Source organism: Doryrhamphus excisus, chromosome 11 (genome assembly GCF_030265055.1).
Source record: "Doryrhamphus excisus isolate RoL2022-K1 chromosome 11, RoL_Dexc_1.0, whole genome shotgun sequence".
Classification (NCBI taxonomy): Eukaryota; Metazoa; Chordata; class Actinopteri; order Syngnathiformes; family Syngnathidae; genus Doryrhamphus; species Doryrhamphus excisus.
In genome coordinates this window covers 16,171,892-16,197,621 of record NC_080476.1, presented here as the reverse complement: position 1 = coordinate 16,197,621, position 25,730 = coordinate 16,171,892, and the positions used below count along the sequence as shown (strand labels likewise).

General features: G+C 39.9%; 2 protein-coding genes and 1 long non-coding RNA gene across 8 annotated transcripts in view; 1 reads left to right on the top strand and 2 right to left on the bottom strand.

Moving 5' to 3' along the window:
- LOC131138138 (rho GTPase-activating protein 26-like) overlaps positions 1-5,080 on the bottom strand; it is a 57,564-nt gene extending 52,484 nt beyond the window's left edge. Inside the window, exons 1-2 of one of the 2 annotated variants that reach the window (XM_058086801.1) lie at positions 4,791-5,080; positions 4,461-4,715 (exon numbers count right to left, since the gene is read on the bottom strand). In XM_058086801.1, coding sequence (XP_057942784.1) covers positions 4,461-4,620 — 160 coding nt within the window. In that variant the 5' untranslated portion in view covers positions 4,621-4,715; positions 4,791-5,080. The remainder of the gene's footprint in view (positions 1-4,460; positions 4,716-4,790) is intronic. The other variant, XM_058086802.1, reaches the window with a different exon arrangement.
- Positions 5,081-6,025: 945 nt separating this feature from the next.
- On the top strand, positions 6,026-15,034 carry LOC131138139 (putative fibroblast growth factor 1). Of its 5 annotated transcripts, none has more exons than XM_058086805.1 (4): positions 6,026-6,209; positions 9,475-9,735; positions 11,220-11,323; positions 14,071-15,034. In XM_058086805.1, the coding sequence occupies exons 2-4, from the start codon at positions 9,480-9,482 to the stop codon at positions 14,344-14,346; spliced, it is 636 nt and encodes a 211-aa protein (XP_057942788.1). In that variant the 5' UTR covers positions 6,026-6,209; positions 9,475-9,479; the 3' UTR covers positions 14,347-15,034. The 5 variants fall into 5 exon arrangements, with proteins under 5 accessions (XP_057942788.1, XP_057942790.1, XP_057942789.1 ...); XM_058086807.1 differs by lacking the exon at positions 6,026-6,209 and adding an exon at positions 6,897-7,006; XM_058086806.1 differs by lacking the exon at positions 6,026-6,209 and adding an exon at positions 7,100-7,482.
- Positions 15,035-24,481: 9,447 nt separating this feature from the next.
- LOC131138702 (uncharacterized) overlaps positions 24,482-25,730 on the bottom strand; it is a 69,564-nt gene continuing 68,315 nt past the window's right edge. The window contains exon 3 of the long non-coding RNA XR_009132125.1: positions 24,482-24,561. This is a non-coding gene — a long non-coding RNA (uncharacterized LOC131138702). The remainder of the gene's footprint in view (positions 24,562-25,730) is intronic.

Genomic DNA, 25,730 nt, shown 5'->3' with positions numbered 1-25,730 from the left:
TTCTTTCTCCTGCAGAGTACGTCACATAGAGGAAGACCACCAACCCCCCACTGCAGTGACGACACACACACACACACGTGAAAAACACATGCATGCCTACAGTGACTGCACATTTTTATTATAATAAATGCACATACAGTGGGAAGAAAATTTAAGATCTTGCTTGAAATTTGGAATATTACTCTTTAAACCCACACACACACACACATACTGTAGATACACACACACACACACACACAAACACCCTTTCCTTTTCTTTCCTCCACAGCAACCTAGATTCCTTACTCCCTCAAAGGATGAAAAATAAATCCATGTTATCCTTGTATTCTTTCTTACATTTGCCCCACAGGGTGTACTATTTTGCTGGGGAGCACCTTTAAAAAAAAAAGACTCCTTCCAGCCGCCATAATTAACAATTGGGTATGGTGCAGTGTGCATGAGTGTGCAAGGCCCTCATCCATCACCACGGATGACAGTTGCACTACTCATTGGTTGCTATTAGCCTCCATATAACTCACCAACTAGCTCAGTGGGTGGCTGCTGAGAAACAAAGGTCTAAAAGTCCAGAGGGAAGGTGAGAGGTGGTGCACGAGGAGTGCAACAAGGGCACAGAATTCCCCACCTCCTTCTTTCTTACCTTGGTCATTTACACTCAAGTCAACCGTGCTCAGAAGTTCTTAAAAGGTTCAGTCTGAAGTCAAGAGTACGGACCAACAAGGCAAAGCCATTATCAAGACAGTGTTAATGGCCGGCTGGAGGGCTGTTTTTAAACTGGCCCGCAAGCAAAGGTGCACAAGTGCCGCAAAAATGTGTGCACAGAAACGCTGTATGCTGTAATTGAGGTTCTTGTAATTAAAGGTCCTGGTGTATACATTTCGCAAATGTCAACTATTCTGACAGTAGCTTCAACTCTTGAAGAAAAATGTGGTAGAACAAGTAGCTGGTTTGTATGCTGACCAATGAGCCTCACAAAAAAAACAAGTTGCACCACCCTGGGACTCGAACCCAGGTCACTACACCAATGACGGAGGTGGTACACAGTGGAAGAGTATAGTCCCTAAATGGGCCTAAATGCTGTATTTATTCTTATTCTGTCTGTTATATTAGATAGTACCAGTGTAAAACTGACTATAGGGGTGTTAGTTAATGTCTAGCCCAGGGGTCTCAAACTCAATTTACCTGGGGGCCACTGGAGCTAGGGTCTGGGCAAGGCTGGGTCGCATCAGATTTTCAAAAAAAAAAAAAACGCTTTTATTAAAAACAGAAAAATATACAAACTTTTTCAGTGCTTTGTTCTCAAATATCTTAATTTTTATTTTTCTGCACAAAATAAGATGAAAAATAAATAAACAAATCAAGAATAAAGAAAATCAATCAGTAATAAATAAATATAATAATAATAATAAAACGGCAAATAATACAAACTTAAGAAACCACATATAGTTGGTGGGTAGACAAATTATTTTTTTCAGATTAAAATGAAAGTTATTTCCTTTTAACTTAAATAGCCAAAAACTTACCACTTCCACACGGATAGGGAGGATAACTATTAACAGTTATTTAACCTTTAACATGAACATTAATCAAACGTAATATTTTTTTCTGGGTACATGATACCATACAGCATCCATATCAAACTTGCGCGGGCTGCACTAACATTAAACTTTCATATCAAGGCGGGGGCCTCAAACTTAGTGTCCTGCGGGCCACATTTGGCCCGCGGGCCGCGTGTTTCAGACACCTGGTCTAGAGGGCTCTAATAATATTTTTAAAAACTCCTGACAAAGGTTGTAAAAAGGTTTTCTTTGCTCTAACTACAAACATATTTGATGTATTTCCTACTTCACAGATATTCATTTATCACGATCAGGTATGGAACCAATTAACCACAATAAACATTATTATCCATCTTAAGGCGTTGTTCCATTTACTTCACTGAGGGTCAACACACACACACAGCCTTAGCACTCATAAGAAAGGCCTTAGGAATGCACTCTAGTCATATTTACAACATGTGTGCATGAATGTGCACGGCATTACAAACACGTGCAGTCCCAGATGAAGACAAAGCAGCACTGACCTAGATTGGGTCCAGAAAACACAATTTAAAGATGTAGTGGCAATAAAGTATGTGGAAAAGCTAAGACTGAGGCTACTATGTAATCCCATGGTGGGAAATGATACACAACATGTTTGCTGACCCTGCCAGAGAAACAGAAAAGCCACAATGGCCGCTCGTTCTGGATTTTCCAGATCTCACCGATGAACAAACAGGAAAGAAAGAACACAGCTGGAAAGTTCAGTTTTATGTTTTTGAATGGAGTGAGGTTCCCCTTGGATAGCAAAGTTAGCATGTTGACACCACCTTTGTTAGTAAGTAAGCTGTTAAAACCATGTGGGATTCACAATATAAACATGCATGACATTTACACTGCTCTACAAATTGACAAGTCGACATAGAAATCCACTTCGAAGAGCAATTAGCAGCTCGTTTGGAGCTCAAACTCTATTGACATCTGACAGAAACTCAGGCTTTCTACACTCTCCCGCACATACCAAGCACTCATGAACATCTGATATCCAGAGCCGATGTCTCCGTGGAGGAGAAGCTGATGGGAACGCATACAGTACACGCCGACAGCTCGTCAAAGAGACACAGCGATCGCTCGCATTCTGACACCTTCGATGCTTGCAAGAGCACTTAAGACAAACTCCCACACTCACATGAGCGGACACTGTGGCATCCCATCTGCCTTATAATGTACTCTCACTGGCCACAACATGACATACAGTCCAAAGACTGCACCTTCTGACTGTAATAGGAAGCCCCCAAGAAGAGAGAACCTGTGGTTAGAAATATTCAAATACTCTATACACCTACAGCAGAAACTAGTATTGGGTTTGAGTGTAGTTAGCAATCATGATATGTATTTTGTACATGATATCATGCTCATTCTTCAACATGAAGCGCTTGAGCTCTGAACCTCAGGTTTCTACCAGAAGACGAAGAACCCTTGATCCATGATGTTGTGCTTATTTTTCTGCACAACAATCACAGTGTAACATCTACATTAATTGGTTGGATTTTGTCTTTGAATGTTAAGATGTTAGCTCTGAACCTCAGGTTTCTACCAGAAGACAAATAACCCTTATCCAAATGAGTGTATTATGTGTATCAACTGTGGGAAGTTGGTGGGAAGCTTGGATGTGCCCCTGAACATAAAGACGTTTATAGCTTTGAGCCTCAAGTTTCTTCATAATTGGTAGCAAGAATTGAGAAAACATCCCCCCCCCCCCCCGACTTGCAAAGCTAGCATACCAAACGATACCAACGGTATATGTTGTATTGTATATGTAATATGATGTTGTGCTTATTTTTCTTCACAACAATTGCAGTGTAACATCTACATTAATTGGTTGGATTTTGTCTTTGAATGTTAAGATGTTAGCTCTGAACCTCAGGTTTCTACCAGAAGACGAAGAACCCTTATTCAAATAAGTGTCTTATGTGTATCAACTGTGTGAAGTTGGTGGGAAGCTTGGGTGTGCCCCTGAACATAAAGACGTTTATAGCTTTGAGCCTCAAGTTTCTTCAGAATTGGTAGCAAGAATTGAGAAACACCCCCCCCACCCCCCCACCCCACCCCCGACTGGCAAAGCTAGCATACCAAACGATACCAACGGTATATGTTGTATATGTTGTATTGTATATGTAATATGATGTTGTGCTTATTTTTCTTCACAACAATCGCAGTGTAACATCTACATTAATTGGTTGGATTTTGTCTTTGAATGTTAACATGTTAGCTCTGAACCTCAGGTTTCGACTAGAAGACAAAGAACCCTTATCCAAATGAGTGTATTATGTGTATCAACTGTGGGAAGTTGGTGGGAAGCTTGGATGTGCCCCTGAACATAAAGACGTTTATAAGCTTAGAGCCTCAAGTTTCTCCAGAATTGGTAGCAAAATTTCAGAGAATTGAGAAACATCCCCCCTGACTGGCAAAGCTAGCATACCAAGCGACACCAACAGATTATCTGCTTTTATATGATGTTGTGCTTATTTTTCTTCACAACAATCGCAGTGTAACATCTACATTATTTGGTTGGATTTTGTCTTTGAATGTTAAGATGTTAGCGCTGAGCCTCAGATACGTCCACTGTCTTACTGTTTGTGCTTCCTGTTTGTTTGTTTTTACTTAATAAAAGTTCTATTATAATGTAGTTCAGTATATGAACTTGCCTACACAACTGCCGGACATTGAATGTGAAGAGGTTTAGCTCTGAGCCTCAGGTTTTTTTTTAGTATTACCTACATTATTGACATATTTGTAGAAAAAAACAGCACTTGTGGATTGGATGGTGTACCTAATATTGTGCTAATGAATGTAAACACCACCTGCCCACAAAGTAATGAGGATGTAAATGATTCATGGCTTCTAACTACGATCATCACTTACTTTTCAGGGCCTGGATGAGCGCTTTGCCGTCCTTGATGAGCTCCTTTATGAACTTGTTGGTCTTGTCCAGCTCCAGTTCGTGGGATTTGAGTCTCTCCCTGAACTGTGGACTATCCAGGTAGCAGTCGCTGAACTCCAGGGCGGGCAGTCCCATCTTCATTTGCTTGGTGAGGCCGGCTAGAAAAGCTCAGAGCGATGGGGACCGGGAGGAACAAGGAGGAGTGATCCCTTGCCGTGGGCTTGCTATAGGGGCTGCTGGGAGTGATGTAAAATCCGATTAAACAACGTGGCGAGGGGAATGTTATCCAATGAGGTGGGGGGGGAGCCTACCTGCATAACCTTTTATCTCCCAAGATAATATCCGAAACGATTCAAGATCCTTGAGAGTCCAACATCCAGTGAAAGAACATGCAAAAGTTAAGTTTCTGTTTGGCAAAATAGAGTCCAGATGCTCATGTAAACCGGTGGTGCATTCCTCCTCTCGACCGAGTCATTTTGGACCGGACAGTCCGATAGAGGCGACGAGGGCGGGGAGGGAGGCTGCCACTAACACGACAAGACTGGGACCCGTCAATGTGGAGAAGTGCTCCTTGCAGGCTTTGCTTCAACACATCGCGGTCAACCTACCGCTACGCTGCAAATCGTTTGATTGACGTCTCTCGTGTCCAATCGGATAGCTTTGACAAGCTGGCGGAGGAGGGTTGCTTGTGACAAGAGATGCAAAGCATGTGAAGAACGCTCACTCTGATTGCATTTTTCTAGTATTTCCGCAATTATACTGTTATAATAATATATATTAACTTTTCTCAACAGCCTATTTTAGCCTGGTGTTTGTCAGAATGACAAAAGTATATGCTACAATTCGCGACATATGGCTATACAGTGTAATATAAAGAACTATTCAAAAGTCAACTCGATCAAACGAGAGCTTTGACTCATCATCCTCATGACGATCATCATTCTAGACCAGGGGTTTTTAAAGAGGATAATAAGGATGGGGGGCTTCCCGAGCCCCTACTCTCGACTGCTGACTTTCTTTATTCACTCAATGTATGTTTTGCTGAACAGTTTTTTTTTGTACGTTTTTCTTAATTTTTCTTAAGCTGTACCATCCCTGAATACTGTGTCCTTGTCACTGTCACATGGTTGAAGGCCTCCTCAACTATTCTGGGCTTTAAAATAACATTATTTCATTCCCTAAATATAAAACACTAAACAGTATTTTTCTCTTTGAAAAGGACTAACATTTTATTGTTTGCCCCCAACGTCCATTCTGTCTGAAACAGTAAACATCGGGTCTATTTTTGTCATTGTTGCTAAATAACAATTGCAATCAAAACAACCACAAGTAAGTAACAATATTATATACTCGGTTTGTTACGATGCACAGTACCAAACAATAATCATCCATTTCATGGTAATTCCAGCTTCTTATGCAGAGACAATCTCTGCCCACAGTGGGAAATCCACTTGTTATGGGAAGGCAATGATGACGTCATAATAGCCAAAGCTAACAGGTTCGGTCTTGAGCGTCTTTACAGCTATGTGGCACCATCTATTGGCAATAAGACGACAAAACGCTTTTAATATTATTCATTCCGTAACAGTGACACACACGGATTTACGGCATAAATTACTGAAATTGAAAAAAAAAGTATTTTACTTTTGAGTGGTTATTTCGGCTTCTGGTCGATAAATTGGGGATAAAGGAAGAGCTTTGCTCACCTACACAGAGAGGATGTCTATCTGGTGTGTCAATCAATATTGTTACATTTGTCACTAAGCGATGCTTGATCGGTTCTTAGCATGTTCGAGACCTACGTAATACTCTGAAACATAATGTGCTGTATCTATTTTTTTAATGAACATCAATGTTGGATAACCACGCTTCATATATGTAATATATTGGGTGACTATTACATATAAAAGATGTCGCTAGCATAGCAGGCTAATAAGCTAATAGCGTCTTTATTCACCAAGTGTGACCCTACGTAAAAACCGACGCAATACACGTACCGCATGCGCAGATGTGCCACAGTCATAAACGTCATATCCGGTTAAGTATAAGATACGTGCATTAATAAATACAAATACAATAAACCATAAACATGAAAACACGAAGGACTGTGATATTTGAATGTTAACAACTATAATCAAACAGCAATACTGTATTAATATGGAGGATTTTATTCAAAAAAATAGAAATACAATTCATCCAAACATATCTTGCTAGCAAATGCCTGTCTGTATTTTTTCAGTGGCGTAAAAACATTTAACAAAAGCAAAAAATGCCAAAAAAAAATAGATCCATTGCAACAAACCTATATAAAAGTGGACCTTCAATACAATACATATATTAATATGTATTGTTTTTTTTATTTCTCCCTTTATTGTAGTGTTTACAGTTACACAAGATAAGTATTAGCTTAGTATCTATTTGTAGCAAATGACTGGCGTTGCATTCTTGCACCGACTTCCCACCCTTTTTGACGATTTTCAAGCACCTCTTAGTTAGAATGATGACTAAGCACGAGAAAGGACGTGAGGTGAGTTACGCATTAAGCACCAACATTTATTTTCGGACTAATGAAACTAATCCTCCTACACTGATATCCGATATGATCACAGCAGCTGTTGATGGGATTCTGCTCCAAAGTATGCAGTGATAAAGGCATTGGTGGTGTTCTGGGGGGGAGGAATTGTGGGAAATGGAGTCAAAGTCCTAGTGCCAAATGGTTCTATTGTGACTGCTCACCAAGGGCAGAAAGAATGTGGCAGCACCCAGTCAGACAGGCGGCGCTGCACTGGCCTGCTTGAGTCACGCCATGTCGGAGTGCCTCTCTCTCTTCTGCCGTGGTCATTTTTAGTCTTTGACGTGGACTTGTTAAACTGAGCGCTTGCAACCTAAGAAGAAGGTGAGGTGTCCACTCCAGACGCTTCATTTCTGTCATGTAGAAGGACTATTAGGAATATTATTACAATGCTGGCTCACCTGGAGCTCCATTGTGTAACTTTCTCACAGGTAGGACATATGTATTTGCATGGATGTGGTGCTTTTGTTAGCTTGTGCTAATTTGTATCAAATTAAAACACAGGTTTTTAAAAGCTCAGCCGCTTTAAAATACACAATACTCATAATGGGACTCGACAAAGTGGACGTAAGTAGAAAATAAGTAGACCCTGATGCTTCAAGCTCCAAGACCGGATGTTGTTCAAAATCAGCAGTCACCAAGTGGCAACTGACCTTTGACCTAAGCTACCAGAAGTAGGATTCTCGGGTTATAGCTATCACAAAACACAGCAAAAAATAAAAATAAAAAAATAAAACATACCTACTATAACTCAGAAGTTTTTTTTTTGGAGCCAAAGGAATTGAACATTTCCAAAGAACTGACTTTTGGTTAGGATATTATCCAAAATTGATAGAACTCATGAACATTTTGAGGAAGATTGGCTTGAAAAAAAACACACCCTGTTTAACTCATTAACTCATTCAATCCCAGCCATTGTTCAAAAGACAACACCTCCATTACCGGCCATTTTAGATGATTTGGACTGACTTTTCAAGGCACGCAGAATACTTGTGTTCTGTGGCTATAGCAACATGGAACCTACCAAAAGAAAGATTAGACTCTCATCTTACGTCACAAAAAAAAAAAAACACTTTTCTGTTCTTTAGGAAGAACATAGCTTAGTTTCAGGGAAATATCAGTACCCAACTAAAAGGGGGAAAACCAACTTTTTGTGAAAAGATAAATTTTAAGTATAATCTCCACTTTAGGGCGGCACAGCGGTTGAGTGGTTAGCGTGCAGACCTCACAGCTAGGACACCAGAGTTCAATTCCACCCTCGGCCATCTCTGTGTGGAGTTTGCATGTTCTCCCCGTGCATGCGTGGGTTTTCTCCGGGTACTCCGGTTTCCTCCCACATTCCAAAAACATGCTAGGTTAATTAGCGACTCCAAATTGTCCATAGGTATGAATGTGAGTGTGAATGGTTGTTTGTCTATATGTGCCCTGTGATTGGCTGGCCACCAGTCCAGGGTGTACCCCACCTCTCGCCCAAAGACAGCTGGGATAGGCTCCAGCCCCCCACGCGACCCTCGTGAGGAAAAGCGGTAGAAAATGAATGAATGAATGAATTACTGTTTTGTGGTTGAATACGGCCACAAAATATATTAATATTAATAGTCCAAAAATTATGATACCATATCATGATATAGTAAAGGAAATATTGCACTCAATCATTGTTCACTCTGTGAAGTTGTGGAATTGCCGTTTGTGACATGTATTTTCTTGCAGGCCATTCATACTATCTGTCAAACATTTGCAGCATTTCTTGAAATGAATTCTTTATTTTTAGACTATTAGCCACTGGTTAATTGGCGACTCCAAATTGTCCATAGGTATGAATGTGAGTATGAATGGTTGTTTGTCTATATGTGCCCTGTGATTGGCTGGCCACCAGTCCAGGGTGTACCCTGCCTCTCGCCCAAAGACAGCTGGGATAGGCTCCAGCACCCCCGCGACCCTCGTGAGGAAAAGCGGTAGAAAATGAATGAATGAACTATACTACTATGTTATTCAATGGGAAGATGTGTCAAAACCTTTGACATGCATTATGAGTCAAAAGTTTGTAGACACTTTCTAATGTTATTCAATGAAAAGATGTGTCAGAACTTTTGACTGCTAGCTGGAAAAGTAAATGGAGTGTAATGCCTTGTCATGTTTGCTCAGAATTTAAAAAAAAAAGATAGAAAAAGATTGCACAACGTTACAACATTTTCACTTTGTGGTGTCGTGTCTGGCCCTTTTAACTAACTTTATGTGAAAGTTACATCACTCCCATCTGGAACTGTTCTATTTGTTTAGTTATTTATTTATCTGGGGAATGTTCATCCAGGAGGGCAAAAAAGGAGGGAGACGCTAACCCAAAGAGGCAGGGGAGAGTACTGCTGCATAAAAAAAGGAGGTGTTTATCCTAACTTCCTGTTTTGTCTCAAACGCGCCCCCAGGTGACATGAGCGCCGTTGGAGGGTGTGCGTCTACTCTGGCAACATCTCAGCCGCAGGAGCACCACTGTGTCTCAACTGAGCCACGAAGCTTGGAAAGGATGTCTGACAAGGACGTGATAGCGCTGCCTAAACCTTCTCTCGACATGTCCAGGCAAGGGACCCGGACCCTGACGAGGCTGTACTGTAGGAGTGGAGGGCACCAACTGAGGATCTTGCCTGATGGGAGTGTGAATGGAGGCAGGCAGGACAATGACCCCTATGGTAACGTTCATTATTTGTTATGTATTTGTATTGTTAGGTAGTTATATCTGTACTAACGTACACTAATTGCCCATGGGACACACTTTAGACATCCCTATTTTAGGTGTCCCAATACTTTTTCCATAAAAGTGAGTTTGTGACAGTACATATCGGAATGTTTTCCTCAATGAATCCGCATTGCGGCTCTAGACTATGATGTCATCACAATTATTTATTTCGACAATAATAATGGTGTTGATTTACTTCCAGTGTGAGTATTAATTTTTCCAAATTGTTGCGTCAAAGTAGATTTTCCCTAGAAAACGAGTCATTCGGCAACTTCAATCAATCAAACTTTATTTGTAGAGCACTTTTCATACATAGAATGTAGCACAAAGTGCTTTACATGTTTAAAAAAAGAGAAAGACAACAACAAGACACATATACACACACACACTCGCACAGACACACACACACAAAAAGTTTGTTTGCCTGAGTACAGAGGAACCAGTTCAGGAAGCACTCCCATCTGCGCTGGGGGCTGCCCACAACCCAGGCCATGATGCCGCAACTCAGGGGGGGGCCACCACACAACAGGTAGGCAGGGGACCAGCAGCGCTGCAGTGGGGCACCGCCACAGAGCTCCCAGCCACCCCAAGTCGGTAAGCCCCCACGAGAGGAGACACCCCAGCCCCCAAGGACAGCCCCCCAGCGCAGAGAGCCCCCACTGAGGAAAAATATAAGAAATATAAAAACATAAAATAAGATTATAGAAAGTATATATAGAAATAAACGTTCATTCATTTTGTAAAATAAAGAATTCATTTCAAGAAATGCTGCAAATGTTTCACAGACAGTATGAATGGCCTGCAAGAAAATACGTTTCACAAACGGCAATTCCACAACTTCACAGAGTGAACAATATTTCCTTTACTACATCATGATATGGTATATGGGGGGTGCTGGAGCCTATCCAAGATGTCTTTGGGCGAGAGGCGGGGTACACCCTGGACTGGTCGCCAGCCAATCACAGGGCACATACAGACAAACAACCATTCACACTCACATTCATACCTATGGACAATTTGGAGTCGCTAATTAACCTAGCATGTTTTTGGAATGTGCGAGGAAACCGGAGTACCCGGAGAAATCCCACGCATACACGAGGGTGGAATTGAACCCTGGTCTCCTAGCTGTGAGGTCTGCGCACTAACCACTAGACCGCCGTGCCGCCCTAGATATAAACATAAAAGATAAAAAAGACATAAAAATGAAATATATAAGAACATTAATAAAAAACTAAAATAAGCATGTATAAAACTATAAAAACATTTGGTTAAGATCCAAAATAAAAGGTATAGGGTATAAAATAATCATTAGATAAAAGTCAAGTTCAAAAGTTAAAAAAAGAGTATAATAGGATCAAGAGTTAAAAGCTAAATTAAATGAGTGGGTCTTTTAAAAATGTCATATGTCATATGTCAAATATTCTACCTGTTGTGCAGACATCCTGAGGCTGAAGGCTGTGAGTGCCGGAGTGGTGGTGGTGACAGGTGAAAACACGGGAAGGTACCTGGCCATGAACACTAAAGGGAGCCTCTATGGATCAGTAAGTCAAACAAAGTGTTGACTTCTTATCTTTTTGCAAAAGTTGTCACACTCCAATATTTCAGATCATCAAACTCATTTAAATATTAGTCAGTGCCAACACAACTGAACTCATAATGCACTTTTTAAAGAGGATCTATTATGCTTTTTTCCACTTTTCGGACCTATAATTGTAGTCCTAAGTGTAGTTTTTAGATTGGCATGGCTCAAAACGCTCGGTTTCAGACGGGGGTTCGAAAACTGGCGATTTGTGATGTCACAGATTGGCTGGCTTCCTTATATGGGCATGTGCTGTAGGCCAGATATGAAGTGTTTCTTTGTGTGTAAGAGAAAGCTACATTTGTTTACAATTCTTTACGGGGGTAAAACATCAGACACACATGGTTGGAGTTTGTGATTCCCTACCAGAAAAAGAAGAATATTTTAATATGTTAATGTTGTTGAAGCGCAACACCTTTTCAATGTCACTTGATCACAAGATCTTTAAGAAAATACTTTTTGGAAGGTGTGTGTCCCATTACATCTAACGTAAAAGTAAGGCCGACTTGCTGTGGTGAATGGAACCATGAATTCTGCCGTCTACCAAAAAAATCCTGAAGGAGAATGTCCGTGGACTAGTCCAAATCCTGACATGAACCCTATTGAGATGCTATGGCATGACGGTAAAGCCTCCAATGTGACTGAATGACAACAATTCTGCAAAGATGAGTGGGCCAGAAATCCTCCACAGTGCTATAAGACAGGGATTTTCAACCACTGTGCCGCGGCACACTAGTGTACCTTGAGAAACCGTCAGGTGTGCCGTGAGGAATTATCCAATATCACTTTTTATAATTAACATTTATTATCATCATTTGCAAATATTATGTCAATAGCCATGAATATATGGACCCAAATATTCCAATTGCATTTGGTTTATTTGCTCAAACGGAAAAACTGCGTTCTTCTTCGTGGTGTTTTTCTTCTTCTGTTGTTTATTGGCGGTTGGCAAGCAGCTTTCGTGTGCATTATCGTGTGCATTATCCGTGGAACAGAATCTAAACCCTTCTATGCTTTATTCACAAGTACAGATTTATTAAAAAAATATATACGTATATCTATATAAAACATGTCCTGAGTTTAATTGTAAAATATTAGCAAAATTGAATTTGATCTTTTCCTGTTTAAATTGATCCCGGGTGCGTTCTTTCAGCGCATGCTCAGATATGACGTAACACACAGATCCAGATGTTCTTCACTTTTAAAAATGGAGGCCAGCAATCGGCACTGGACTAAGCAAAGTTTGTTTATGATTCAAACTAAATTTCAAGACTGGACAGACGAAAAACTGGCAATACGGAGTTATTCCAACAAGTGAAAGAAAAACTCGAAGAAGCCGGTATCACGTGATGTTGATGTTTACGTTTTACCGCGCATGACCCATTGACTATTCTGTTTGATTTTCACGGCGCATGTAGACAAGAGATTGGAATATTCCTTTCCATGGATACCATTGTTTCCCGAAAGGTCATTCGGAAAGAGAAAAAGTGGTGATGTAAAAACGTGGCTACTGTGGAGTGTCTGTGGTGTAAAGACTGGCAGAGCAATGTAATATTGGTCCGTGTGGCAACACCTACCTTGTTCCTCCGATAGACTTATTGATGCACGTGTGAGGTCGTGGTGACATTTTGGAACATTTTTGGTTAGTGGTGTGCCACAAGATTTTTCCAATGTAAAAAAACATGCCGTGGCTCAAAAAAAGGTTGAAAAACACTGCTTTACAAGACAAGTACCAATACGAGTTTATATATTTTTTCAGCTCTCTTTTGAGTGTTAAGTTGCTGTGTGATGGTCACACAGTAACTCAGACTGTTATATTGAGTAATGACCTCTTGCGATTTCTGATGGGTTGTGAGTAGACTCGTTTGCAATATGTTATGTATACCGCAATATATATTTTTTTGATGATGTGGACATAGTCCATAACCGCTCATATATGTACAAATCTGTTTTCCTTGTGCATCTTCAACACTCGTGTCTAATCCACCGGAAATTAGGCTAATTAGATGTAACCAATGTGATCCAATTATTATCCAATCAGTGTCAGGAAGAGAACTACTGTATTATGATCATCATAACATACATGAAGAAGTTGGCCCGCCATTTATGTTTTCCACAAACGTCCAGCAGATATTATGTCTAATTCCAGGCATGTAATTAGCGTGTAGCCAGGGTGGCCTGTCTGGGTCACTACATGAAAGTGTGTTTTGTGTGTGTAGTGTGTAGTGTGTAATAGGTGATGTTAGCCAGCAGTAGATGGACTTACCTTGTTCCTCCGATAGACTTATTGATGCACGTGTGAGGTCGTGGTGACATTTTGGAACATTTTTTGGTTAGTGGTGTGCCACAAGATTTTTCCAATGTAAAAAAAAACGTGCCATGGCTCAAAAAGGTTGAAAAACACTGCTATAATAGACTCATTGTAAGTTATCACAAATCCTTGATTGCAGTTGTTGCCTTGCAGGTTATTAGGTCTATCACTTTTTCACTCAGGGCCATGTAGGTTTGGATGTTGGATGTCGTTGACTAATATTTAAATGTATTTGGTGATATGTGTACATAGTACAGTACATAAACTAGTATGACACCAACAGGATGCTATTTTCTAAGTTCATACTAAGTCATCCATTTCTGTATACACTGTGAGTAACTTGATGACAAGTATAGTAATAATCGCTGATGTTTATCCTCCCTGTCTGGTGATTGCAGCTCACCCTCAACGATGAGTGTTACTTTCACGAGAAATACGAGGAGAACAATTACAACACGTACTGCTCCAAGAAATACAACTGGTACGTGGCGCTGAAGAGGAACGGCAAACCTAAACTGGGACCGAACACCGACCAGGGTCAGAAGGCCATCCTGTTCTTGCCCTTGTCGGCGGACGCGAGCAATGACGTCAATGACGGCGGCGTGTGTGTCTGCTCGCCGCCCATGTTCCACGGAAAAGACCCTCAGGATCAGCCAGATAAAGAGTCAACATAAGATAAATTCAATGTATTTTCACAGTCATGTTTCTTTTTAACCCACAAAAATAAGTCAAAACACAGCAGAAGTGGTACAATTTGGACGTATTTGTGGTCCTTTTGCACAAAATGTGATGATAACCACAGAACCATTACTTGAACTAAAGCAGACACAGGAAAGGTCCTGGCGACTTAGTACAAATAACAATCATACATTGTTTTGACCCAAGCAAAAAGTAATGTGAATAGCATTTAGCATTATGGCTAACGATGGCTAAAATATATGTAAAATATATGTTAGTTTGATTTTCTTATGTAGTGCTTAACTTCACATTCTGCTTCTTACGACAACTTCAAACAAAATGTGGTTTTACTGCTTTTGTGTTAGTTAACAATATACCCACTCTTCAATGGTTCAAAATACAGCATTACTGTAAGTGTACAGCTGCTACATACAGCTGCTTCTTCTGTATTCGTTTCAACACAACAGAGCATAATTATACAATAATAATGATATTACAATAATATTTTATGATATACAGATCTGCAACATTTATTTAAAAGTGTTCAAAAGGCTCCAAAAAGAATCGTGAATAGTACTTTACTGTGACATTATAAAAATGTGTTTTATTTATAATATTAATTCGTGACTAATAAAAGTTTACACGTTTATTTTTTTCCACTGTACACGTTTTTATTTAACTTATATTGTGCTGTAGTGTAGTATTTGAATACATTAATAAAATCTATGCGAGTGCAGCGAGTTTCCTGTTTTTTTCTCTGACCACCAGAGGGCAGCATTGCCTTAGCTTAAATTGCCAAGTGCCCCATTTCAACCTGTTACGAAACTTCTAACTTTATCTTTTATACTCGTGAAAAGATTTACACTAATATGTTGTTTGCGGTGGTGAACACACAATCACACATAATACACGCAGTAGTACCACACACTTAAGCTATGTAGGTAAAAATGAAACCGATGCAAACAGGACAAACACACTTTAAGGTTTTATGCAGCTTTAAGGATCAGCTCGTGAAAGATGGCTTCTTTGATCTGTTTTTGTACACAATATATCATATCATATATAATATCGGTCATGTAAACTTATTACAGATGATTGCATGCTAAGAGACAAAGCAAGTGACCTCTGTTCACCCCTGCTAGGAATTCTTCACAGCGCTTTTTGGAAGCACAGCCTTTTTTCATCGAATCCACACTTAATGTGGAACAGCTGAAAGAGAACACGGCCTCAAACTGCCAGGAAAAAGACTGAGGAGGAAATGCTGTGACGTTGTTTAGAGATGGTTGGAGGTTAGATGCACTTTAGCATATAACATATGTATATATATATAAAACATATATATAAATTTGTCATAGATATTTTATACAAGTACATGCAGTTTGTTGGATTTGATTATACACATAAGGCACCTTAAGTACTTTACAATGAAGTGAACCCCTACTAGGGCTGCATGGTGGTCTAGTGGTTACCGTGCAGGCCTCACAGCTAGGAGACCAGGGTCCAATTCCACCCTCGCCCATGTCTGTGCGGAGTTTGCATGTTCTCCCCGTGCATGCGTGGGTTTTTTCCGGGTACTCCGGTTTCCTCCCACATTCCCAAAAAAACATGCTAGGTTAATTAGCGACTCCAAATTGTCCATAGATATGAATGTGAGTGTGAATGGTTGTTTGTCTATATGTGCTCTGTGATTGGCTGGCGACCAGTCCAGGGTGTACCCCGCCTCTCGCTCGAAGACAGCTGGGATAGGCTCCAGCATCCTCGCCCGCGACCCTCGTGAGGATAAGCGGTAGAAAATGAATGAATCATTTGAGTGTTAAGGTGCTGTGCGATGAATTTAGTGCTGTTAGTAATGTGTTCTTTGAAAGATGACACAGTGTGTCAGACTGTTGACCTCTTTGACAATTTTTTACTCCAATTTTTTTGACTCCAAATTGTCCATAGGTATGAATGTGAGTGTGAATGGTTGTTTGTCTATATGTGCCCTGTGATTGGCTGGTGACCAGTCCAGGGTGTACCCCGCCTCTCGCCTGAAAACAGCTGGGATAGGCTCCAGCACCCCCCCCCCACGACCCTCGTGAGGATAAGCGGTAGAAAATGAATGAATGAATGAATGAATGAATTACTGTTTTGTGGTTGAACATGGCCACAAAATATATTAATATTAATATAGCCACACACCGATGGTGGTAAACTACACCTGTAGGCACAGCTGCCCTGATGGAAACACCTATTCATACACTATTGTGGGCAGCACCGGAGGAGAAGTGGACACATCAACAGTCACTGGCATCGAACCGCCAACCTTCCAGTATCTGGATGACCTTTTCTACCTCCTGAGCCAATAATTATGAATGTGGACATTTGATATGATTAGCCAACAAGTACAAGGTGAATCCATCCTATATGAGGACACTGTGCCGACATGCTGCTGTTGGTTGACAAACATTGACTGTTATGCAACCTGTGACCTCTCCCTTAGAAGACAGGGCCCCAACACACACACACACACACACACACAAATGTAGGTTGGCCGTTGGCCTGTGGGTCTGTGCAGGGCAGGAAGGGAATCATACACTGTAAACTGAACAAGGGCCGACTTCCTCTGGGAGTCCCGTAGCCTGACGGCAGCCAAGAACCAGGCAACTGCAACCACTCTAACAGACACGCACATGCATGCACACACACACACACACACACACACACACACACACACACACACACACACAAAGACATTCTCTCATCTGTTACTGCTCTCTCTTTCCTCATTTCCATCTTTCTTTATTCGTCCTTCCTGTCTGTCTGTCTGTCTGTCTCGCTGCTTTCTCAAACATCCGTCTGTCTTTTTGCTTTGCTCCTTTTTGGTCCTCTCAGCAATCCACTACCAAATCTTTGCACCTGTCTACTTGGGTTGCGGGCGTGCTGGAGCCTATCCCAGCTGTCTTCAGGCGAGAGGCGGGGTACACCCTGGACTGGTGGCCAGCCAATCACAGGGCACATATAGACAAACAACCATTCACACTCACATTCGTACCTATGGACAATTTGGAGTCGCTAATTAACCTAGCATGTTTTTGGAATGTGGGAGGAAACCGGAGTACCCGGAGAAAACCCACGCATGCACGGGGAGAACATGCAAACTCTGGGATTGAACCCTGGTCTCCTAGCTGTGAGGTCTGCGCGCTAACCCCTAGACCACCGTGCCGCCCCCAAGTATGAACATCCATCCATCCATTTTCTACCGCTTATCCTCACGAGGGTCACGGTGGGTGCTGGAGTCTATCCCGGCTGTCATCGGGCGAGAGGCGGAGTACACCCTGTACTGGGCCAATCACAGGGCACATTTAGACAAACAACCATTCACACTTACATTCATACCTATGGACAATTTGGAGTCGCTAATTAACCTAGCATGTTTTTGGAATGTGGGAGTACCCGGAGAAAACCCACGTATGCACGGGGAGAACATGCAAACTCCACACAGAGATGGCCGAGGGTGGAATCGAACTCGGGTCTCCTAGCTGTGAGGCCTGTGCGCTAACCACTTTATTACCATTCAGTCGATAGTGTCAATTTAAAGGAAAACACAACTGTATTAATTAAGCATTCAAATTTAGTGCCTTCACTTGACGCTGACCTATTATTAACCAGAACAATATACATTTTAAAGCAAATTTGACATATTCTTAGCCCAAATTAAGCATTTTCAAACGTAAAAATGATGATGCATTCAAAGACATATGTAATGTCAGTAATGTGACATTAATGAGACAATAGCCACAGTCCGGAAAACTCTCCCAATGCTAACATGTGAGTCTATGTTGAATCTCATTGCTGTCTAATATGTCTTATTTACTGTTATTGTATGTACTATGTACTATGTACTATGTACTATGTTCTCTGCCCTGGCTACACAAATATTCACCTATCACTGCCAGGTCTGGTGATAAATGAGGGATGACTGTATTGCCCAACACAGCAGCAAAAGAACCGATGTTGTAACAGCGGTAAGAAGTAAACACCTCAGCCAGTATGAATACCGTGAATGAGTTCCTTGAACACAACATGTGTATTTAACATGTATGACCGTGCATAAAGTTATTCTGCTTGATTGTTTTTCTATTTAGGTATACTATTTTTATATTATTAATATATTTTTTATATTATATTATTTTTTTCTATATTTTTAAAGGGGTGGACACACTTTGTACTTTGTAGGAATCTTACGTCTTGTGTTCCTTTTTTTTTATTTTTATCACCTTGGCTGTTCCACTGCGTCACCCCCAGAGGTCAACAGACAATGGGCCACTTGAAAAGGCCACTTTGCATCAGACATTCCGCTTTACAATTATAGCTGCTCCTCTAGTCTACACACACACACACACACACACACACACACTCATAAGAGGAGGATGTGGCCTAAAAGAGTCAGGAAGTGGAGCAGTGACACATTCAGGGCCACAAGTCAAACAGTGCGGCCTATCTGGGGATGCCTGGAATGAGAGCTATTGGCCTTAAAATAGTCATCCACACTGTTTGTTTAGTGATCTATGTTTCCCTTCTACTTCCTTTTTTATTTTCATCTTCTGAATGACAGGAAGAGGAAAAGGAAGAGGAAGAGATAAGAGGTTAAACCTGGACCTTTCTTTCTTTTTTTTCACCTTATAAAGGAGACTACAAGACAGAGTGGACTATGTGTCAGGGCTTTGCTGACGTCATCATGAGGCCAAAGTAGGACTTTATTCCATGGAAAGAGAATCACATCCTTCCCCCAAAGAGGGGTCACGGTCGGAATTGTGTTTTACAAGATGACAGATCTGTCTTGTATGTTACGTTATGTAAACGCATCTTGCCAACACATCAACTGTTATGAACAAGTTAGACGGCTATGGTTAATATAATAATATATTATTATTATATCATAATATAATAATAAAAATATATATTATATAATAATATATAATAAAATATATAATAATATAATAATAATTGCATTATTATTATATATATAATAATATAAAATAAAAATATAAAATATAAAATAAATTAATATAAAATTGTAAAAAAAATTGTGATAAAATCACTATAAGCAGTCAGGGGGTGTGTCTGGCCCCTGCTTGAAACACAAGAAAAATAAAATAATGATTGATTATATACAATATACAATATAAAAATATGTTTTCAACTTTTTTTTCAAATTTTGTTCAAAAAGTAATACTAGAAATACATGAACATAAAAAATAGTATAATATAAACAATATTAGTTAAGTACATTGTAAGTAAGTAATTATGGTGTAACTGTAATGAATAATATATCATAATTCTAAAATATTACAATATTTTAAATAATATAATTAGTATTATAATAATTATATTAATTATTATATTAACAATATATAGTTCCAAAACTACTTATATAATACTACTTATGATACAATATATCATCTAAAATATGAAGTGTTATATAAAAATCCATTGCTGTTTTTATGTGATGTAAAATATTGCATTAAATATAATGCTATATATAATAATTCTAATTATGATAATTATAATAATTACAATAATCCCCAAATAGTTCTTCTTCTATGGGTCAGATTGTTTTTTATTTGGATAATAATAATAATAATAATATTGTAATAATAATAATAATTATATAATATATTATATAATAATTATAATAATATTATATATAATAATAATATAATAATTATATTAATAATTATTATTATTATTATTATTGTTATTGTTATTATTATTTATGATGAGTATTACCGTCGTTGCTGTTTTCAGCAGCAAGGATTATATCATTTTATTTATGAGTACATTTTTATTTTATAATACTATATTATATATACACTATACTATACGACACAACACAATACTATACCATACTATACAATACTACAATATATATACTATAATACAACTAATGATATTACTACCACTAGTAATATCAATGCAATGCAAAAATGATACTATTCATAATAATTGGTTATTTTTTGGTTATGGGCTGGGATTTGATGGTCCAAGTCCATCTCTTAATTGATAACTGATGATCATGTGTCCCAAGACTTTGAATCCATACAATGCTGCCATGTTTACTATTTTAGCCGAGCCAACATGTTTAACACACACCAGCCTCCCAATCAAGACATAAAGGGTTAGCAAAGCTGCTCTTCATCAGTAAATGGAAGCACAATGGAGACGTGAATCTGCTCTCGGTTGTTTTTGGCCCTTTTGCTTTGTTTTGCTTTGTTCAGCCAGCGCTTGGCTCACATGCTTGCATGTCCATTTGATGCCACTGTGGAATGGCAGCGGTGCCTGAATGAGTGCCATGTGCGCAAAGTCAAACATCTGGTTCACTCTAAAGCAGGGGTTTTCAAACTGGGGACGCGCCTCCTAGGGGGCGGCCCGGCACTAACATGAACACGCTTCATTGTTAACCCTTCAAGAAAATATTCAGTTTTGAGATATTATTTCTAAAGGTTGTAGCTTGAACGGTAATAGATAAGCGGCAATTATCATTAGCAAATGGCAAGAGGAGCGACCATACTTTGACCTCTGATTTAGTATGTATGTTGAGTGCATGCTTGAGCAGCCATACTGTGAACCTTTGATTTTGTGGATTATTTGGGGTTTTTCTATTCATTTCTATTATAAAAGGTGGCAGTTATCATTAGTAAGTGGCAGGAGGAGGGACTGCATTCATTATATGACATTTGCGTCGCGTACCCAACCATACTGTGAGCTTCTGAGTGTTATTTTATGCCTTTCCATTAATTTCTATATAAAAGGTGGCAGTTATCATTAGTAAGTGGCAGGAGGAGGGATTGCATTCATTATATGACATTTGCGTACCGAACCATACTGTGAGCTTCTGTGTATTATTTTACGTCTTTCCATTAATTTCTATTATAAAAGGTGGCAGTTATCATTAGTAGGTGGCAGGAGGAGGGATTGCATTCATTATATGACATGTATGTTGAGTGCATGCTTGAACAACCATACTGTGAACCTTTGATTTAGTGGATTATTTTAAGTTTTCTATTCATTTCTATTATAAAAGATGGCAGTTATCATTAGTAAGTGGCCGGAGGAGGGATTGCATTCATTATATGACATGTATGTTGAGTGCATGCTTGAACAACCATACTGTGAACCTTTGATTTAGTGGATTATTTTGGGTTTTTCTATTCATTTCTATTATAAAAGATGGCAGTTATCATTAGTAAGTGGCCGGAGGAGGGATTGCATTCATTATATGACATGTATGTTGAGTGCATGCTTGAACAACCATACTGTGAACCTTTGATTTAGTGGATTATTTTGGGTTTTTCTATTCATTTCTATTATAAAAGATGGCAGTTATCATTATTAAGTGGCCGGAGGAGGGATTGCATTCATTATATGACATGTATGTTGAGTGCATGCTTGAACAACCATACTGTGAACCTTTGATTTAGTGGATTATTTGGGGTTTTTCTATTCATTTCTATTATAAAAGGTGGCAGTTATCATTAGTAGGTGGCAGGAGGAGGGATTGCATTCATTATATGACATGTATGTTGAGTTCATGCTTGAACAACCATACTGTGAACCTTTGATTTAGTGGATTATTTGGGGTTTTCTATTCATTTATATTATAAAAGGTGGCAGTTATCATTAGTAGGTGTCAGGAGGAGGGATTGCACGCATTATATGACGCGTGTTGTGTGCACAACCATATTTCTGCTTCTGTGGATTATTTTACGTATTTCCATTCATTTCAATTATGAAAGGTGGCAGTTATCACTCGTAAGTGTATGGAGGAGGGATGGCACGCATTATATGACGTGTGTTGTGTTTACAACCATATTTCTGCTTCTGTGGATTATTTTACGTCTTTCCATTCATTTCAATTATGAAAGGTGGCAGTTATCGTTAATAGAGCTAATGAAAAATGAGCTGCGGCAGCACTTTGGACACCCGTGGTGTAGGTGGTGTGCGCGCCCATGCGTGATGGAAAGTGGGAGCTTTAACTTGACCTCCTTTGCAAATGTATTTAAAAAAAAGCAACATAAGGAAAACACGGGGTTCTGGTTGTTTTGAAATTCCACAAGTTTTCCACTGCACAAGCCGGACGGCCCGAGCAGAGCAAACCAGCTTAAAACAACTCGGAGTTTGTCCTTTAAAGTGAAGCATCCATGCCGAACACGGCTTTATTCTTGTTGGAGGGGACAGCTCCACATGATGGCGCTTCAAAGTGCAGCTCCGAGGCTCGGGACTGCAGCGCCAGCATGCTATTATGTTTGATTTATAAGGGAACCGCTCCGGGCACACTCTCAATGTTATTTTACGGCTTCATGCTGCTTCCACCGTCCCCCCCCCCTTCGCCACCCCCGGGGGCTGAGGGTACAGGCGGGTCTTACATGGACAACAGGAGGAGGAAATCTGCCCCCTTTCTTTTTTTTGTCCCAGGGATTTAGTTATTTTCAGACTCCATGTTCCAGTATGTTCTGTAATTTGACTAAAAATGAATGCCACAAACTTCCGCTCAAATGAAATAACACGTCTTGTGCCGTAACACAGCAGTGGGACCGTCGCCCACTCACTGAAACCACAAAGAAAACAGCACAGTCTTCCTATTATTTATCATTTTAGACACATATCACACACTTTTGATGGGCGATAACATAACAAGTGAAGACTATGTATCTGCTATTTGTTGTTCCCTAATTAGAGGACTACATTTCCCATGAGCACCCATGACAACTTCACGCAAATGCATAGAGTTGGTAGCTATTACCTTAAATCAGTCGTCTCAAACACGCGGCCCGCGGGCCAAATTTGAGGCCCCCGCCTTGATATGAAAGTTTAATGTTAGTGCGGCCCGCGTAAGTTTGATATGGATGCTGTATGGTATCATGTACCCAGAAAAAATTATTACATTTGATTAATGTTCATGTTAAAGGTTAAATAACTGTAAATAGTTATCCTCCCTATCCGTGTGGAAGTGGTAGGTTTTTGGTTATGTAAGTTTAAAGGAAATAACTTGAAGGCTACCGTTTAAGTCGCTAGCTCTCTAGTTTGCGAGTTAGCATGTGTCTCAAGACCCTGCAGTTGCGCAATATGTTGTAAATAAAAAGAGTATAAATGTGACTATAGTCGTGTTTCATCATGTCTACAGGGCTCTAATAATGCTTTGTTCATTTTAATCTGAAAAAAATAATTTGTCTACCCACCAACTATATGTGGTTTCTTAAGTTTTTATTATTTGCCGTTTTATTATTATTATTATTATATTTATTTATTACTGATTGATTTTCTTTATTCTTGATTTGTTTATTTATTTTTCATCTTATTTTGTGCAGAAAAATAAAAAGTAAGATATTTGAGAACAGTGGAATGTTTTATCAGAGCTTTTCTTGTATAGAAAATCGAAACCAAAGCAAAGTTTATTCATTTTTCTGTTTTTAATAAATGCATTTTTTTTTGTTTTTTTTGGAAAACCTGATGCGGCCCAGTCTCGCCCAGACCCTAGCTCCAGTGGCCCCCAGGTAAATTGAGTTTGAGACCCCTGCCGTAAATAAACACTATATTGTTGAAATAGTAAATATTAAGTACCCGGAGTAACCATTAAATAAATGATTTAGAATGAAAATTGATTCATCTTATCCTCACTAGGGTCATGGGGGTATGCTGGGCAAGAGGCGGGGTCCCCACCTGGACTGGTGGCCAGCCAATCACAGGGCACATATAGACAAACTCTCACATTCTAACCTATGGACAATTTAGAGTCGCCAACCTAACATGCATGTATTTGGAATGTTCATACAGAGATGCCCAAGCGGGGATTCGAACCCAAGTTTCTTGACGTCCTGTGTGGCCAACATGCTAACCACTCATATTTGTAAAGTTGCGATTTGTTTCTTGCATTATTGCAATGATACTCTCCTGATATTTTTCATATTTCAACCTTCTTCTCACACAATTACGGCTTTATCGTTGTAGCATTCATATTTCAACTTAATACTTGGAATATTCTGATGTTTTTTCTTGTAATATTTATCATAAAAACACTTGTTACAACACACACACAACAGTCACTGTTATGGCCAAAATGGCCCAGGCACACAGTGTACAGTTACTCACATCCCCAGGAAGCGGAGGTATGACATCACCTTATCATCTCCTGTGGGCCCATGGGAAGACTGGAGGGTGAGGGGGGGTGCTTGCTGTGAGAGAGGGAGGAGGGAAGGGATGGAAAAAAAAAGATAGGAGAGAATAAGATGATGACATCACATCACTTCCTGTGACACACACACACACACACACAAGCTGTGGCTGTCACTCACACTCACATACACACACTCTGTTAACATGGCGTGCGTTAGAAACAGACCTTCACCGCGGTGGGTGTTTTTAATTCCGTTAGGCCGACTCTCGGAAAAAGAGGTCAGGCTGAGGAAATATACGCTGTGCTGGCGTTTTTATTATGCACACATGAGCGACGCTCATTTCTTAGCGGGAGTGACACGCCATCAGACAATACACGTATTCAAAATCGGTCCTTTGTAAAGACAATCATGCATAGAGGTCACGGAGGTTATTCTTTTATTGTAAGTTGCAGTCGGGATCCTACATTTTCCTCACGAGGGTCGCGGGGGGTGTTGGAGCCTATCCCAGCTGTCTTTGGGCGAGAGGCTGCGTACACCCTGGACTGGTGGCCAGCCAATCACAGGGCACATATAGACAAACAACCATTCACACTCACATTCATACCTATGGACAATTTGGAGTTGCTAATTAACCTAGCATGTTTTTGGAATGTGGGAGGAAACCGGAGTACCCGGAGAAAACCCACGCATGCACGGGGGAGAACATGCAAACTCCACACAGAGATGGCCGAGGGTGGAATTGAACCCTGGTCTCCTAGCTGTGAGGTCTGCGCGCTAATGATATCGGTCATCAAATGATTTTTTTAAAATCTTTGTTAAATATTGAGGCTTATAGCATTTAGCTCAGGGGTCTCAAACACGTGGCCTGCGGGCCAAATGTGGCCCGCAGGAAACTAGTCTGAGGCCCCCGCCTTGATATGAAAGTTTAATGTTAGTGCGGCCCGCGCAAGTTTGATATGGATGCTGTATGGTATCATGTACCCAGAAAAAATTATTACGTTTGATTAATGTTCATGTTAAAGGTTAAATAACTGTTGGGTAACTATGTTGGGTAATATGAGTGAGAAGATGACTATAGGGGTGTTATTTCATGTGTAGGGCTCTAATAATGGTAAAAATAAACAGGACTGAATCCTACTTTTGGCTGTGCGATTTCTGGCATTTTCCAAATTGTTGCGGGTTTTCTTTTTTGGTTCATGACGAACGTAGCGCATAAAACTCAACTC

Bases quoted from the DNA above. Each gene is read 5' to 3' on its own strand.
- LOC131138139 (XM_058086805.1), top strand. From the start codon at position 9,480: ATGAGCGCCGTTGGAGGGTGTGCGTCTACTCTGGCAACATCTCAGCCG. The intron at 9,736-11,219 runs GTAACGTTCATT...CCTGTTGTGCAG, and splicing joins GCAGGACAATGACCCCTATG to ACATCCTGAGGCTGAAGGCT. The intron at 11,324-14,070 runs GTAAGTCAAACA...TGGTGATTGCAG, and splicing joins AAGGGAGCCTCTATGGATCA to CTCACCCTCAACGATGAGTG.